Source organism: Stegodyphus dumicola, chromosome 7, assembly GCF_044657685.1.
Source record: "Stegodyphus dumicola isolate Sdum_Otavi_A_Nest chromosome 7, ASM4465768v1".
Classification (NCBI taxonomy): Eukaryota; Metazoa; Arthropoda; class Arachnida; order Araneae; family Eresidae; genus Stegodyphus; species Stegodyphus dumicola.
This window is the reverse complement of record NC_140774.1, coordinates 18052935-18069993: the sequence shown is the minus strand read 5'-3', so window position 1 is coordinate 18069993 and position 17059 is coordinate 18052935. Positions and strand designations below refer to the sequence as shown.

At 34.1% G+C, this 17059-nt stretch overlaps 1 protein-coding gene across 16 annotated transcripts in view; it reads left to right on the top strand.

Moving 5' to 3' along the window:
- Positions 1-17059, top strand: part of LOC118184279 (tyrosine-protein phosphatase Lar-like) — a 732937-nt gene that overhangs the window by 574952 nt on the left and 140926 nt on the right. For 15 of the 16 annotated variants that reach the window (XM_085819916.1, XM_085819920.1, XM_085819919.1 and 12 more), the window contains one exon: positions 8325-8360. The exons of the other annotated variant lie outside the window; for it this stretch is intronic. In XM_085819916.1, the coding sequence (XP_085676042.1) occupies positions 8325-8360 (36 nt within the window). The remainder of the gene's footprint in view (positions 1-8324; positions 8361-17059) is intronic. 16 annotated transcript variants of the gene reach the window in all.

Below are 17059 nucleotides of genomic sequence, written 5' to 3'. Positions count from 1 at the left end.
TATAACTTTAAGCACGAAATCACACTATCAAACTAGAAAATACTGAGTGTCCGATTATATCCACAACAAAATTGTACAAACCTGTTTCTGTCAGTGCAAAGGAACCTGTAGTTAGAGGTCTAGGATTGCCACAGAATTCTCTAGCAATCAGAAATCGAAAATAAGAAAAGTGGGGGGGGGGGATATTAAATTCAACTCAGCATGTACTACCAAGAGAAAGTTTTACGTCCAATATTTAAAGAAGAAATTTCCTTTCATTATCCCAACGTCTGTCAAGGAGTGAAATTTCAACAAGACAAAGCAACAAGTCATATTTCGAAAAGTACCACTGCATACCTTGAAAAATTGAAGACTGCTACAGGTATTAGGTATATACCTTTTCAGTGCATTCTTGCGAAGTTCTCCGACGTTTCAGCTATGGTCTCTTGAATAGAGAGCTCTTTTGTAATCGCAAACTCACCATGATGGATGAAATAGTGGAAAAGGAATGGGCATTTTACGAGAAGTCGTTCTATCATGGAAATATTGATACAAATTTTAACTCCAGAAGAAAAAAAAAGGAAAAAAAAACTTTACATTTTTACGTGCTAATTAAACGACGGCCGCGAAATTTTCCTAAAAATGTGTAAACACCATCTGTATTTTAAAATTTTCTAAATTGAGGTATGGTATTGTCACAGCCTAAGCTGTAACTTACACTTTTTCACCACACTGGTACCCTTATGGGAAAGACTTTCCTTCTCATCCCATTTTATATGATGTGCAGGAGCTAAAATCAGAGAGCTAAAATCATCTCTTCTTCCTTCGAAGACATTTCTTCTGCATTCGCCTTTTATTGCTGCTTCTGAAGTTGTAATTCATTCCTGTTGAGCTCATTTTTACGATCCTGGTGTAATGGTTAGCACACTCGTCGCGTATTCAAGAGCATGTTCTCCGTTCTTCATTGTCAACTTGCCTATGGTTTTTACCTTGAGACACGGTGTCATAGATAACAGATGCCCTTGCCTACAACCCAGTCTGGCCATAATTTCCTCCTGACCGAATTCATGATTCTGCAAGTGATTAGCTGCCAAGCTTTCTTAATGAGTTTTAATAATGAAAAATATTAACAGGATTTTTACAGAAATCCATGAGTATTAATTATGTCGTATAAGTTACTTTGATAGTCATATGTTCCTGAGTCCGTAACTTGAGACACCATTCATTATCCAAAACGTTTTTTGTTCGGGTAATTTGTTCGTTATCTGAAGTTCCACTTAGAATAATAGTCTTTTTTCCAATTTGCTGGTGTTGGCGCCATTTGTTTTTAAAAAGAAGTTTTTGAGTTTATTATAGTTAGGTTTTTACATTCTGCTCTTTTATTTCATTGAGAATAAAGTTGTGTCCTGTTATTGTCATTAAGAAATAATGTGTTTATTTTCAATCATCTTTCCGAGAACATCTTAAAGGATAAATTGTTAACATCAGAGTGAAAATCTTCCTTCGCCGAATATAATTGGATTCACTTCATTCGCAACGACATTTCGAAATGGCAGGAAATAAACTCATCTCCATAAACGAATATCCATGCTTCATCAGCTGCGCCGAGGTTCGGGGGAGGGATGGAAATAACGAAACAATTAACTTTCCTGTACTGAAAAGACGGAAAGAAATCGACCGCTAATTCTTGACCCGCGTCGCCAGGGGGCGCTCATCGCGCGTGATATCGATATCGCTGTTGACATCCTTGACAGCTTTGCGATATCGGATTTGTCTTTTTCCGAGGGGGAAAAAAAGAGTTAACACTATCCTTTTATTTTTCGAATGCGCTTTCACTACCTCCACCCTTCTTCACCACCTAACATTCTCTTTGTTTTTCGAAACCTGCCGCGCAAGTGTTCATTGAATTCGAATCAACAAAAAGAAAAGAATGTAAATATTAAAAGCGGTTTCGCTATTACACTTATTTCATAAAGTAATTTGTTTACTGCGTTCCAATTTGTAAATCTAATATATTTTTTTAAGGATGTAATGAAGTTTTATTGAATTAATTACGAACGGGCTTTCTTTTTCTTTCAAAAAGTGCATAATATGTTAGCTTCGTTATTTATTCGTTCGTTAAGACGTTGGCGCTAATGCATTTAATGCATTTTCCTTTTCAACGAAATTTAATAATTTTATTTCTTGAGCCGCTATTACGTAATAACTTCGTGGCGTAGATATTAAAGTAATAAATTTGAAGTATAATTTCGTTTCTAACATAAAATAATCCGTTTAGTTTTGTTGCTTCTATTCTCTTCCAATTAATGACGTAAACTTCATATGTTATTTTGTAAAAAACTCGTTATAACACGCTAAGGAACTTAAAATGTAGAATTATATAATTTTTATGAATGTGTAGGAATATCTGGAAAGGAATTGAAAATTTAAGGGCTCTTGCATGTAATTAGCATCCTATTTGCATTTATTACTATAGTTGATATCTTTATAATCTATATACAGTGACTCCATTTATTTTCGGACACTTTATTTTTGAATTTGGTTTGCATAGATATTGAAAGGTAGACTCATGTTTGTTTTTCTATTACATTATCATTTTTAAGCCTTACTTGTTATAAAATAAATATCATCAAAATATTCCTTGTAATATATATATATATTTTGCAAAAAAGAGTTAATCAGTAAGTCGCGTAATAATTCAGACACTCCAGATTTTTTGTTGAAATGCTTTGGTTGGCAATGTTACTCGTTATAATTTGTTTTTTGTAAGAATACATCACAAAAATGATCGTTTCCATTTTTAAATTTGTACTTGTTTAGGAAAATATATTAAATGTTTATAGAATATCATGTTCTTTGGTATCATAATCTGGTATCCAAACTCCTAACAGACTTGGAGCGAATTATCGCTCGTCTGAAGATAACTGCAAAGATTTAAGAAGATTACAAAATAACTTTTTTTTTTTTTTTTTTTTATTTATTTATTTATTTATTTATTTATATTAAATTAGAACTTTGAACATAGATTGCATCTCTCGTGCTTACAGATTAACCGTAACAGACAAATCCAAATTTAAAACTAAGACTAGTAGCCAAAGGGTACACAATTGGATTCACTCGAAGTTGGCTGAATACTTTTCGCCGGATTAAGAATTTAAAATGTCGGCAAGTATAATGCGAAGCCGAATAATACAACCTTATCATAGCTAGCAGAAACCTAATAATGTGGTCTTGAGAATCAGAAACACGTTCTTTCTTACAATCCCCAAATCTCACCTTAAATACGCGTAACCTGATTTGCATTCTGGTTAAGATTGACAATAAAGATTTAAATCATAATAACTGGTTAGATTAACATAAGGAATGTTACAAGTTCTATATTTGACGTGAACATGGCAAGACATCATGAATTAGCGACCTGTTCTGTTAGAAATTTAATAATTCATCTTTTTAAATATTGTAAATGTATTCAAAATACCGTTCGTCATTACAATAAATTTCTACCTATTTCTAGATGGATTCAATTTCTAAAAAATTTTAAAGTGATGTTTTGCTGGAATTTCTTTACTTCATTTGTGTATTTTGTACTCTTCGTTTTAGTACGTATAATGTATAATATTTTAAGTCTAATTTTGTTTTAATTCGATTCAGTTGATTTTGATATCTTCAATTTTGGGTCATCTGACAGATAGAAATTTCCAGTTTCTATTTGGGAAGAATCTGGATGCTATCTAAAGGAAGTTCCTTGTAGCTACTTTCAAGATATCTTTCCTTCTTTTTCGTACCCCTTTTGCAAACTTTTTATTCATACGAACATATTCATGCTTTTCATTTTATTTTAAAGTTCGGTAGATCTTGACTTTTGCCTATTTTTGTATTATTTAGTAAAGGTTGCAGTTTGGTTCTTGTTGGCGTCGCAATTACGCAAGCGGAATTTTAGAGCACGTTCAGGGAGCGTGTTTGTTCGTTCTATTACGGTGTTAAATGCATTTAGAACGTTTTGCAAGACTTGCTAAAATGATGCGTGTTACAACCGTGTTCTATTACGGGCATAATAATTCTGACGTAACACATGTAACATCATTTCAGCGTGTTACATGGTTGTAACACGCCAAAATGATGCGTGTTACAACCATGTTCTATTACATCTTAGGGCATAATAATTGGGACGTTTCAATATTTTGACTAACAACATCTCAGCAATTTCACCCATTTCAACATACAACTCAACTTCCGCCCCCCTCCCCTGAAGCGTTCCTAGCAAGTTTTATAAAAGTACGTTCTACTAAGCACGAAATGCCCATTCGTACTTAGTGGAACGTAGCAGAAATACATTCTAATAAGTTTCGAAACGTTCCCAGCAAGTGTTCTAAAGTATATTCTACAGCGTGTTCAAGTGGTGCATGTTACAGTCATGTTCTTAGGGTGGCGCACATTTTTTTCAACACTGGGTAGTTACGAACATCAAACCACTACATGGCGTGCTTATGTCGCACATCTTACAACACTGTTCTTGTGACGTACATTTCGATACGTTTCCAGCATGTACTGTAAAGTGTGCTACATGATATGCTGAAATGGTGTGTTTACAAGCGTGTTTTTTATGTAAATTTCAACTTGCAACACTGGTACTTTTGGATACGCTCCTAGTATGTGCTATGAAGTGTGCTTCATGGTGTGTTAAAGTGATGCACGTTATAAACTTTTTTTTTTTTTTTTTTATGCACATTTAAGGTATAGTACTCTTCTATCTATTTCCAGCGTGATTTGTAAAGTATGTGCTACTCATGTTACGTTTAGGAAAATTACCTAGTTTTCAGGGAATCATCAAATTATTCATTTCTTAACATATTCTTTTTGAATTCATATTCTTTTGGAAGAATAAATCGCTGTTGCCACGAAACCTAAAAAATTTGCATATTTGTAATTATTGGCGCATAATTAACCAATGTAATTATCTTATTCCAACCCGTAATGCTCTTTATGTCGGAGTTTCTAAATAGACGGGAAAATATCAGTTATTTTTAGTACGACTATGTAGAACTCCAGAATTGGATCTGAAGTAGATTTTACAATTTCCTTTTAAAATAATGCTGAAGTAATAATAAGGAAAATGTAGGAAATTTAACTGTTAAAATTGTCTTTAGTTAGTTTCAAACTTTTAATTGTGTTTATCTTACTTTTCAAAATTTTCATTTCGTTTCTTAGTTACTAATATATTATTTTTAGCGAAAAGAACAACTTTAAGACTTTTCTTATGCCCTTTAATTTTCTATCAGAAGTCATTCATTTTATTCTGTTCAGTTACCTGATATTCTATTTAACTGCAATTGCTTTTTGAAATCTGTTTATAATGCATTTTCTTCTTTCGTAGCGTTTTTTAATTCTTTAGCTTTCGAGGAGTAGTTAAGCCCAAGTTTCTTTAATTTTATTAGGAAATAAGTAAGAACGACATGACAGGTAATCTGAGTATCCCCCCCCCAAAAAAAAGGGGGGCAATTTTGACTGACATATATTGTACATTAACAGGAGTGTTTTCAAGCGATTCAGTATTATCGGCTTCTTCAGCTTCAGTATTCAGCTGCAGCTGAATGAAAAACGAGTACCAGAAACAGAAAAAGAGACTGATTTTCGTGAATTTACTGGTATTCTGATATGTTAGGTTATTTTATTTTAGAGTAGAATTATGTTAGTTAATTCTGTACACATTGCATAAGATTCTAAATGTGAATTCTGAATGTGTAAATTTTTTTTAATTTTTTATAGAATCTGCACATATCTCTATAGAATATTCACAAAATTCTCTATAGGAGCTATATCTAAAATTGTATACAATACTCTAGAAATCTGTAAAAGACTTGGGCCATAATTCTGGAAGATTCTAAAGAAATTTAACGTTAGATTTTTTATGGTATTCTATAAAAAATTATAGATAGTAGTGCAGCGATGCAGTAAAAATTGTAGAAAACATGTATATTAAAGTTGTTTTGAATATTCGCAAGTGCCAACGAGAGTTACGTAAATTTCGCCACGACGACCTTTGCTTGAAAGGTGACAGCCGTTATGATCGTTTGTCTTTTTCGATAATGATGTATTGAAAGCTGCAATTGAAAGAAATCCGTGTGCAGCTCTTGAAGAGTAGGTAAAGAGATTCCTTCATCATCATCTACTGTTCATCGCCTTTTGAAGAAAGTTGGAACCCTTTCTTAGTCCTTACCGCGTTCCTTCGTGGTAAAACTAGAAGCGCGCCCGGCTAGGAATCGGGAGGTCCGGAGTTTGAATCCCGACGAGCGCATTGCAGATTTTAACTGTTTTCTTGCTTTGAAACCGCTAATAACTCTTCAAGTGACTCCCAAATTAAAATGTTTTTTGGCAACTGCGTTCTCTCCTCGTCACTCGCTCATTAAGGAAAGGACAATGTAAAAAATTTTCACCTTCCGTATTGCGTACCATCGTGACGTAATCGGAAGCACATCTGACTAGCATTCGGGAAGTCCCGAGTTCGAATCACGCCGAAGACATTGCTATTTTTTTCTATTTCCTGTTTTCTAAAGCCTCGTAACTCTACAGACTTACTGATGCTTATCGAAGAGAACGTCTCAGCAATAGAGTAAAAAAAAAAAATCTTTTTTAAATCGTCCAGTGATTGATAATAAAAAAAGATTATAGTCTGTTACTTTAAAATAGGCATTTCAAGGTCGTAATGACCCTCCCCTCATTTGCGTTCGTAACGTTTCCGTCATCACCGCACAAACGGAATTAGGGGATTTTAGCAAATTATAAAATTCTGTCGTTCCTTCGCAGTCGTCGTTTGCCCTTGTTATGTGACATGGTTTGGGAGGGGGGAGAAATGGTTTTGAAGTGCTTATTCTAATGCAACAGACGAAATTTGCAAAATTCCATTGATAAAAAAAAAAAGGTACAATTTCCATGAGGTATTTAAAGCGGACCTTCCAGATTACTTCTCCAACCAACCGGTTGGTTGATTTCTTTAAAAAAAAAAGCATTAAAAAACATATTAAAAGTATTGAAAGAATATTATTAATTCAGATGGGGAATATAAATTTGATTAACTGAATATCTTACTTATTTTTCTATTTCTTCGAAACCTATTTCAATAAACAATATCATTTATATGGTGACTTGATGCATTATTTATTAAGAAATACACGTTCTGTAGACTTTTGACGTAGACTGGATCATGCACTCTATCCTCAAAATTAAGTAAATGGATATTCAAGATCAGGGCAGTCAAGGCAATCGTATTCCATCTTCCGATTCATCGTTTAGCAAAGATTCTCCCAAATGCTGCACAAATCTGTAAATAAGCCACATGCATTAAAAAAATTCTGGAGGAAAATTTATACTGTGGAACGTTTGAAGTTCCCTAATTCCATACATTTCAGTGCGCATTTCACTTATTTTATTTTTTCAGTCAGTCCAAAGGGGCAATTTGCCCAGAAAGACTATTCATTTTGTTTTGTCATTTTGCGTCGGTTCACTATAAATATTGGGACACTTTTCAAATTGTTGCCACCAAATATTATCACTCTGTATTATATTTGAAGAAATTAAATAATGAAGAATCTGCATAAATGTATGTATGTTTCTTGCGTTGTGGTAAAACAGCGGTACCTAGAGCCATCCAATTTTGAATAATGTAATTTTTATTATCGATTTCATATTTTGTAAAACTTTAACAAATTTTTTATTAACAAACTCAAGGATTTCAAAGTGAGCCATGGCAACGTTGTACAGAAAAAACAGTTTAATCTCCAGCGTGCGAGACTGCGTATCAAAAATTCTAAAAATATGCTCATTTAAAATTTATTTTGCGATATTGCTCTTGAACTGAACTTTATGGTTTAATTGCGAAGGTCATGATATTTGATAAAGGTAACACACAAAATGTTTAAAAAAAAAAAAAAAAAAAAAGCCCCTTTGGACGTAATTTAAAATCTGAAACCTTTTAGATTCTTTTTTTTTTTTTTTATTATTATTATTATTATTATTATTATTATTATTTATTTATGTATTTATTTTTTACCGTTGATTGAAAGATAAGAACTGCCGATTAAGACACCATACATTTCAGTACTATATGATGTGATTTGTTTTATGAAACCATGAATGTTCGAAATTACGTTTGAATTGCATAGTCTCTTGAAGAAAAAAAATTAAATAAATAAGAGTGAGTTAATATTGTTTATACTCATGTAATGAGTTTCATTCTTTCGTTTGAAATATGTGATTAAATTTTAGTTTTTTAATGTGAAGTTAATTATTTCTACATAATGTTCATTCTTCCATATTCCTGTTTTATTAATTATCCATATTGTTTTCAGATTTTAATCAAAGAACATATGTGAAATATTTAACAAGTAAGTTGGTTCAGAAGAGCGCACTGCTATGTATTTCTAAAATACAGGATCTTCGTAAAAGGTTGCATAGGTTATAAAAACATGTTACTCGAAAACTGTTTAACATGTCAAAATGATTCAGTTGCTAAAATGCCCAGAAAAATCCGAAATTCTCGACTTACCCTAAGGGGAAAGGGTCATGTAGAATGAAATTTTTTGACACATTTTTTTTAATTGCTTATAAAATTAATTTAACATCTGAAGAATGTATTCTTATAGTTGTAAACCCAAATGGATGCCTAAAACCCCGCATCGAAGTGACTCATTCCGAAAAGGACAGCTCGGAAATAGGCCGAAACAGCAAGGAATTAATTGCTCAAACAAACGATTTCGTAGAGCAGAAAGTCAAATTGTATAGCCCTGGCATTGAAAAGTTAGCGATACTTTTCTGGTATCGGGGCCGCATGCAAAAATGTATGTGTATGTGCATGGATGCGTGTGTATAACACGCAATCCAAACACACATACATGCATACGTATACTCTGCATAAAAGAGGAGAGACAGTTCTGTATCTCCCGTTCTACTGGGCCGATTAACGAAACTCTGAATTGGCGAACTTGCCACCGGGCAAAGTGTGCATACATGCACACACATGCACATATATTTCTGAATCGTTCTCGATGACAGAAAAGTGCTGATAAAGCTTACATATATATGTATGCAGAAATAGACGCGATCCGATTCACCGACCACATATGGACATAAGCAGGACCAGGCCCAATGAAACTAAAATCAAAAGCATCCATTGATCCGACCCTCTCCCACACTCGGCAGCAATTAAATCAAGTTAAATTAAATTTAAATTCAAATTCAGTACAAAAAACTGATAAACCAGACTTTGTGTTATCCTTGTGACTGAAGAGGACTGAAGAGAGAGACCCGTTGACTGAACCTACGTCGAAGATGTGAAGGTCTGTACGACTACCAAGCATGATGCCTCCGCAAACGAGAACACCGCCACCTCCATACCTGTCCCTTTCAATGATGTTCGAGGGATGATTGCGGCTTCCCCGCTCTCTCCAGATGAGTATGCGATGAGAATCGCTACTCAGACTGAATCTGCTCTCATCTGTAAAGAGTACTCGTCCCCATTCATTGTCTCTCCAATTCCGGTGTTCCCGGCACCACAGCGAACGCCTTCTCCGATGGGCAGGCGTTAGAGGTACACACCGTACAGGGCGTCGTGCAAACAGACCACCACCGTGCAGTCTTCTGGCCACGGTAAAACGCGATATCGGTCGTCCAGTCGCCTGTGTCGTGTGTCTAGCGATTTCTCCCGCTGTCTGCCGCCTGTTTCTTCTGGCCTGTAAGGCAATATACGGGTCATCTGCGGGTGTGTTCCTCGTGAACGACCACTACTAAACCCCCGGATAGCTGTTCCTGTAGTTTGAAATTGTCTCCAAAGTCGTGAAACGATGCTGTGAGCAATTCCGAACTCTGCAGCCACACTTGTCACACTGCGGCCTTCCTCCAACTTCCCAATGATTCGACCTCGGGTAAGAGCATCCAGATGTCGTCTAACAGATTGATTATTCGCCATTTCTCGCTGAGGCAGCAACTCGGTGTGATTTTAACTGCTATACGGCGTGCAATCTCTTTGCCAGAAATACTGATCTTACACCGACAACATGCTTTATACTACTCAGACACTCCCCCATTACGTCTACCTGCATATCTGCGCATGTGCTACCGTACATCACCTTACTTAATCTCCTGATTGGTCTTTCTGTCCGCTCTGCCTCTTCGTTCAGCTGATATGCTAATTTTTCGACTTCGTCCTTAATTTTTGCACACCAGTGTATATCCGGCCTCAATGTTTGTGAGAAGTAACCGCAAATCCCCACGAGCACTAATTTCTATTCGATTTCTTTTTTCCTTTTTGGGGGGAGAGTCATGAGGATCATAACGGCACTGAATCCACGTTCAGCCAAATAGGAAGACGGGAAAGCAGCTAACAACTTCAATACAATAACCCATAATGCAGGATATAAAATTGGAATCTCTTTTTGTAAGCAGAATTTGTGGTATCCTTGTTCAAACATTGGTTTAAGTTCCTCATTTGTGAATATTTTAATAAGGTGTTCCTGTATGGATTCATCAGTGTTTGGGATCTGAGTTTGTCCACATCTAAAAGGGTTCAACATCCAGTCGGGAATATATAAGTGAAGAATGTCTTCAAATCTTGGGTTCAGGCCTGCATGAAGAGCCGTTAGATGTTGACAGTAAGCAAGCAAATCTTCATCTCTGTTTCGCAATTTCAAAAGATTTGGAAACTGAGAGCATTCTCCTCTTCCCAAGTTTTATTTGTACAGAAAAAGTTTTAACGTTAACTAAAGTTAAGGAATTACTATATTGAAAAATGTAATATATATTTTTTTTTTCAAAAGACATCAATTTTATTCAAATATACTTAATAAAAAAAGTACACTATCTGTTAGCAATACAAAAAAATGCAACTACACCAAAACTAACGTTAAGAGATTACTATATTGTTAGTACAATAACTAAACTTTTAACATTAGTTAAGTAATCCCTAAGACAACGTTAAGGGTGTGTACGACTTTTTTACAGTTTATACTTTATATTGTAGACAAGTTAGTGTATGTACCGGCGTTATTGCGTTCCTATATAAACCTGTTTTCGGTCGTCTGTCTCACATCATGCCATGCTTGTTATTAACTTAAGTAGCTGGCGCCATATAGAGCTGTTAAATCATAGGCATGTGTCAGTAGATGTTTTTTATTTTCGTTTTTGAGAGATTATCTCAGTTTTTTATTGTTGTGTTGTTGTTATCGTATTGATCCGAATTGAAAGCTTAAATTTATTGAAGTAAATTGAACAATAACTTAGTAATAACATTAAAACAAGTTAAACACATCATCACTGTTACTACAAGAGACAAATTAGTGGAAATAAGTTTTTTCAATGTTAATTCACAAAAGGTATTACATAACGCTCAGTACTTAAGTAAAATACTGTATTTTAAGCACTCACCTATATTTATATTTCACTCAAGACGTAAAAGTCGGTAATATTTTATTTATTGCCATTTATTTAAATTTCAATAATGATAAAATAGATCACAATTTTATTATTTCGTACTAAACCTTGCGCGGACCCCATGACATTTTGCAAGGACCCCCCCAAATCAATTTTAATTTCTCATGGACCCTTGGGGTCACGTTGGGAACCACTGATTTAGTGGCTTGTTTCCATGGGGAAGTAATGATTGGAAGTTTCTCCATTTCCGATTGATAATGCTGCTTGGTCTGTACTTAGAAATTTTAATACCATGCATTGTACAACGTTTTTGAATTGTGGAATAGAAATATAGATCTTCGGAAAGCGCAAAAACATAGCCTTCATTCCACAGCTTGTTCACATGTGACATTTTGAAAGAAGAATCAGTTTAAAAGTAGCAGACGATATTTCTCATTTCCAGTAATAAACTGTTGCTAGATTTTTTTTTTTTTCTGAGTAATTATGCTTTCTTTAATTCTTTATCGAAATCGTTCAAAAAATGTATAAAACTAACAATATGTAAAAGCACAAGAAAAGGCAATCAACCCATTAACAATGTAATTTAGCTTGAAATCAGTAATTTCAGTAATTCTGTTGCTTATATAGCAGCATACTACTACTTAATCGTTACTTGAGTACTACTTTTTCGTACTAAAAACTTTAAATGTCTTCTGAAGACACATTTTGACGCGCGCGGTGCAGCCTACCTCAAAAATTAAGTGACAATTCGACTTCAAATTTCACGTAGATATTAATTTATTAACTATTTCTTGAACCTAAAATAATATTAAAAAATCGAATGTAAAAAAATACCTGCTTACATAACCCTTTCCCCTTAGTAGGTTTGCTGCATTCGTCACACAACAGGGGGAGGTAAATATGGTGTGTATTTTACAGCAAAGCAGACTGGCCTTAGTCCAAAGAAATGGATTCCTTTGGATCCAGGCACTGAGGAATTTCTCAATCACATCTTAAGCCTTTAGTCAACAAAATTTAAGTTGCTTCGTCACATTTTAACATTCGAATAATTTCGATGTGTTTAGTAGTTTTTGGGTGATAACTTTTTATAGTACCTGCATTTCTTTTTCGATGACCTTGTATTTTACACAAATTTCGCACTTACCTGGCTTTAAATAAACCTACTTTTAGGAGCACATGTTCATTGATAGATAGAGTTAATTGTGCACTTTTCATGTTAAATTTTAATAAGTCGGTATACGTTTTCGTTTTCTGAATTGTGTAACACTTAACAGATGTCCTTTCCCAAATGCAGTTGTATAATTATGTGTAGGGTTGCCAGATCTTCATCAAAAAAGTGGTGAAATAATTTCTGCTATTTGTATGGAGCGTCTGTTTTCTATCATTCATGTGTTTATTAGTAGTGCTTTCCTCTCTTTTTTTATCCACGCATACTAATTTGTGAAAGGGAAATTCATTATCTCTCCCTTTCTGAATAGTAATTTGATTTTGTTGGATGAAATAAATATCATTGTCTAAAGTCATTGTGAATTTCTTTAGTGCTTTTGCTCAGGCATCTGAAATATTGTAGGGCATAAGGTAAATAAATATATTCTCATAATATGATATTTTTCTTACTCAGTGCTTATACAATATATAGGGGGTGTGGTAAATATAATCTCATAATCTATTTTCCTTCTGTTTCAATGTATATGCTTGGTTTTTGTTACGTAGCTGTTGTAAATGCTGTGTGGTAGTTTCTCTCGTGAATGGCAGATTTCAAAGTGTTAATTTATCTTTCTTAAATTCACTGAAGTCGCATATTTTCTGTGTACGAGAAAGCAAAGCTTTTTGGCACTTCTTTTTTAATAAGCGCTTTCTTACAAGAATCCATTCATGGGAATCAATTGAACGTCTAACTATTTTGAAGTTCCACTTGTACAGACTTCGTTTTTATGGATGATAGTGTCAGTGTACATCAGTTTGTGATGTGGATGGATAAATTGCGAGAAAATTAGAATCTCGCTCGAACTATGGGGTCGTATTCCTCTCTTGATTTAACATTTGTGGAATGATTTCCTCACGGTCACATTCACCGAAGAACGTTCAACAACAGCTCATCGAGGAATGAGCATCCTCAAGAACTGTTCGCTCATTGAGAATAGCGAGGTGCTGGCACTCCATATTGGAATTTAGGGAGGTCATATCTCTTAACAAGAAGTGTTTTCGATGTTTTTCCTCTTAGACGAACAATTATTTGTCCCAATGCCACTCCTTTTACAAGCTTTTTTCTTTTTGATTCGGTTATAAGTTATTTCTCCCACTTTCCTAGCGCGTCTTCGTGGTGTAACGGTAGCACGCTGGGCCGGTATTCCAGAGGTCTGTGGTTCGATTCCTGGCGAAGGCGGTTGCTATTTTTCATCTCTCTTGCTTTCAAAAAAACTCCTAATCACTCTACAAGTGGCGCCCAAACTAAAAGGGTTGTGGATGATGATTCTCCGCGCCCAGGATTTGGCGACTAAGTCCCCTAAAACCCTAGTCGCCCTTTAAAAAGGGGAGTATATAAGGTATTTCTCCCACTTTCCTAACGTCCTTCGTGGTGTAGTGGTTCAGCATGCTGGGCCAGTATTCCAGAGGTCCGTGGTTCGATTCCCGGCGAAGGCAGTTGCATATATTTCATCTTTTCTGCTGTGGTTCGATTCCTGGCGAAGGCGGTTGCTATTTTTCATCTCTCTTGCTTTCAAAAACACTCCTAATCACTCTACAAGTGGCGCCCAAACTAAAGGGGTTGTGGATGATGATTCTCCGCGCCCAGGATTTGGCGACTAAGTCCCCTAAAACCCTAGTCGCCCTTTAAAAAGGGGAGTATATAAGGTATTTCTCCCACTTTCCTAACGTCCTTCGTGGTGTAGTGGTTCAGCATGCTGGGCCAGTATTCCAGAGGTCCGTGGTTTGATTCCCGGCGAAGGCAGTTGCATATATTTCATCTTTTCTGCTTCCAATTAACCTAATGACTCTACACGGTATTGTATGTGTCCTGTTCATTTTTGCACCATTTGTGTTTCTTCATCTTTTAAATACAAAATACCGTATCTATATTATGATTTCTATGTCTTTCAGCTGTTTTCTTGCGAAGTTATGGTGAAAAATCCAAGCCATGTTTAAGTTTTGCATATGAGTATATTGCTGAAAATGCGGAATCTATAACTTATGTTAAATTCTCTGGCGATCTCAGATAGTTTGTCTTCTTTGATCAGTGTATTGATGTGATCAAAATGGTTCTGTATGTGTGAAAAATAGACACCTGGCCTAAAAGAACTTATCATTTTACCGGTTGTAAAATGTTCTGTGCTGTTGTACTGCATGTCTGTAACTTGTATATGTCTTTTCCTCATATTTCTCATCATCTTGCGAGATATTACAGGGGGATTCAATAATGAGCTATTGTCGTAATTGGGTGCTTTTTTCGTTCCCATGCATCTGCCTTAATTCTGTTTGCTTACATACAAAACTATTGACCTTATTCATATATTAATGCGCATTTTCTGTATGAGAAATAGAAGTATCTATGCTTTATCTGCTTGTCAATGATCATTCTGCAGTTCGTTGCCCATATCATGTTTAACGTTTATCGATATCCTAGAAAAATGATTAAATTTCAAAACTCGACATATGATTTCTTTCGAAATGGGTAGCATTTCCAATTGCGCATTATGTGTGAATTAATTAATACAATTAATGCATGGCTAATATTTTTTAATTCATTAAAGTGTAATCTTATAAGTCAAATTTTGATAGTTTGCTTTAGAGTAGTTTTCGGTATTAAGGAATTATGGAAAATTATTTTGATAACATTCGTTTTTTGCTTTAATTTTAAATAATAATAAAATGATATGTTGTATCCGAGACTAAAATATATTTATTTTTCAATGTATTTCATTCAGCTTTTCTTTTTAACCAATTAAACTAAAGTTTATCAGCATTTCGAAACAGTATTAAGCAGTTCAAATTCACGAATACTTTTTTTTAATTAAGGGTAGCTTTTAATCAGTCTGTGTTGTACTGACATTTTAAAATTATTCATAATATTAGAAAGGGTGGAAGTGACTCTATTTTGAAACATTATTTAACGAAAGCGTTCCTTTTCTGTGATTGTGAATACCTGTATACATCATAGCACTTTTTGTTATTAATTTAATTTTTAAAAAACGCCGTCAGCCAGTAGCAAATTAGCTGAATCTGAATTTTAGAAATTAGTCTTGTAATTTATCTCAATAACTAATGTGTTTATTTTTTTAATTTCGCTGAAAATTTTTTAAATAGAAGTGAGGTATGTCAGTACGAGATCAGTCTTATTCAACATAATTATTCTTATTAACATAAATTAATATAATTATTCTTATTTAACATAAATATAAAAAGAATTTGGCATTTTGCAAATTTTGTATTTATTTCAGGGGCTGCGAACAAATTGAAATAATAAACTTCCAAATTTTTTAAACTGGATAATTATTTTTAAAAATGAAATATTAGCACTTTTTATATGAGAAAAAATGCAGTCGTATGCTTCCTTAATTCAATGGGGAAAAGAATCTGTTAAATATCGCATAAATTTCTTAATAGCTTGGAAATCATTTGTTATAAATGAAAGTGTAAATGTTTAGTTATAAGTAAGTTTTCGCTTCTCATTCCATATTCCATGCTGAAATAAATTTCCTCTCGCACTGTACTGAAGTTTTAACTTCTTTAAAAAAAATAAAAATAATAAAAATAAAAATAAAAAAAGGCTTTTATTGTGACACTGTTAATAGTTTTATTTAAACATTTAAACTGCACAAAAATAAGCTGCTGCGTCTTAAACATGTGGAACTTTGAGTTATACTGGTGTTCAGCAAGTAATTGTAGCCTGCTTTTAACAGTTCCGTATTTAATCCTTTTCTGAGTCTGACGGTGAGGAATCCAGATAGCGAGTTTCTACGGAAGAGGCTCATCTGAAAGGAAAGAAAGCGAAGCATCTTGCTTCTGTATGAAACTTAAACATTGTATTAGTCCAATTTTTTTTTTTTTTTTTAATACCAGATCTTTAGAATATCATTATGATGTTGCCATTCCTGCACAGCATATCTATCTCTTTTATTGTGACCTGCGACCTTTATTTTTTTTATTTATTTTTAATCGTCTGCAAAAGACTGTTTTTCTGTTTAAAACTCAAAATTCGCTATTTCGTATGCATATTCAGATCAACCGCAGATATTTATCAAATCAGTATTTTTATTCAAGGTAAATGGCAACCCTACTCATAGTTTCAGTATGTCTTCAATAAATTGTAACTTATTTCCTGATTCTTATTTTAATACAGAAGAATTCCATCCTCATTTTTATTTACTTATTTATTTATTTTTTACTTTGGAAACATAAGTATATTGCACTCAAAAACTCTCTTGTGTGTATTCACATGTATAAAAAAATGTATTCTAACATGCTGATGCTTTTTCCCACATTTGTAGCAGTTAATTTTTATTTGATTTTCATGAAATGTATTAAGTATGCTTATGATTCCATTTTGTCAAATTTAATATGAGAAATATTTTTTACTTCATATGTAAAATAACTGGAGGAATTATACTTTAAAGTTCAGTCTTAGTTACGTGGGACTTTTTGTAACAGCTATGTACGTGAT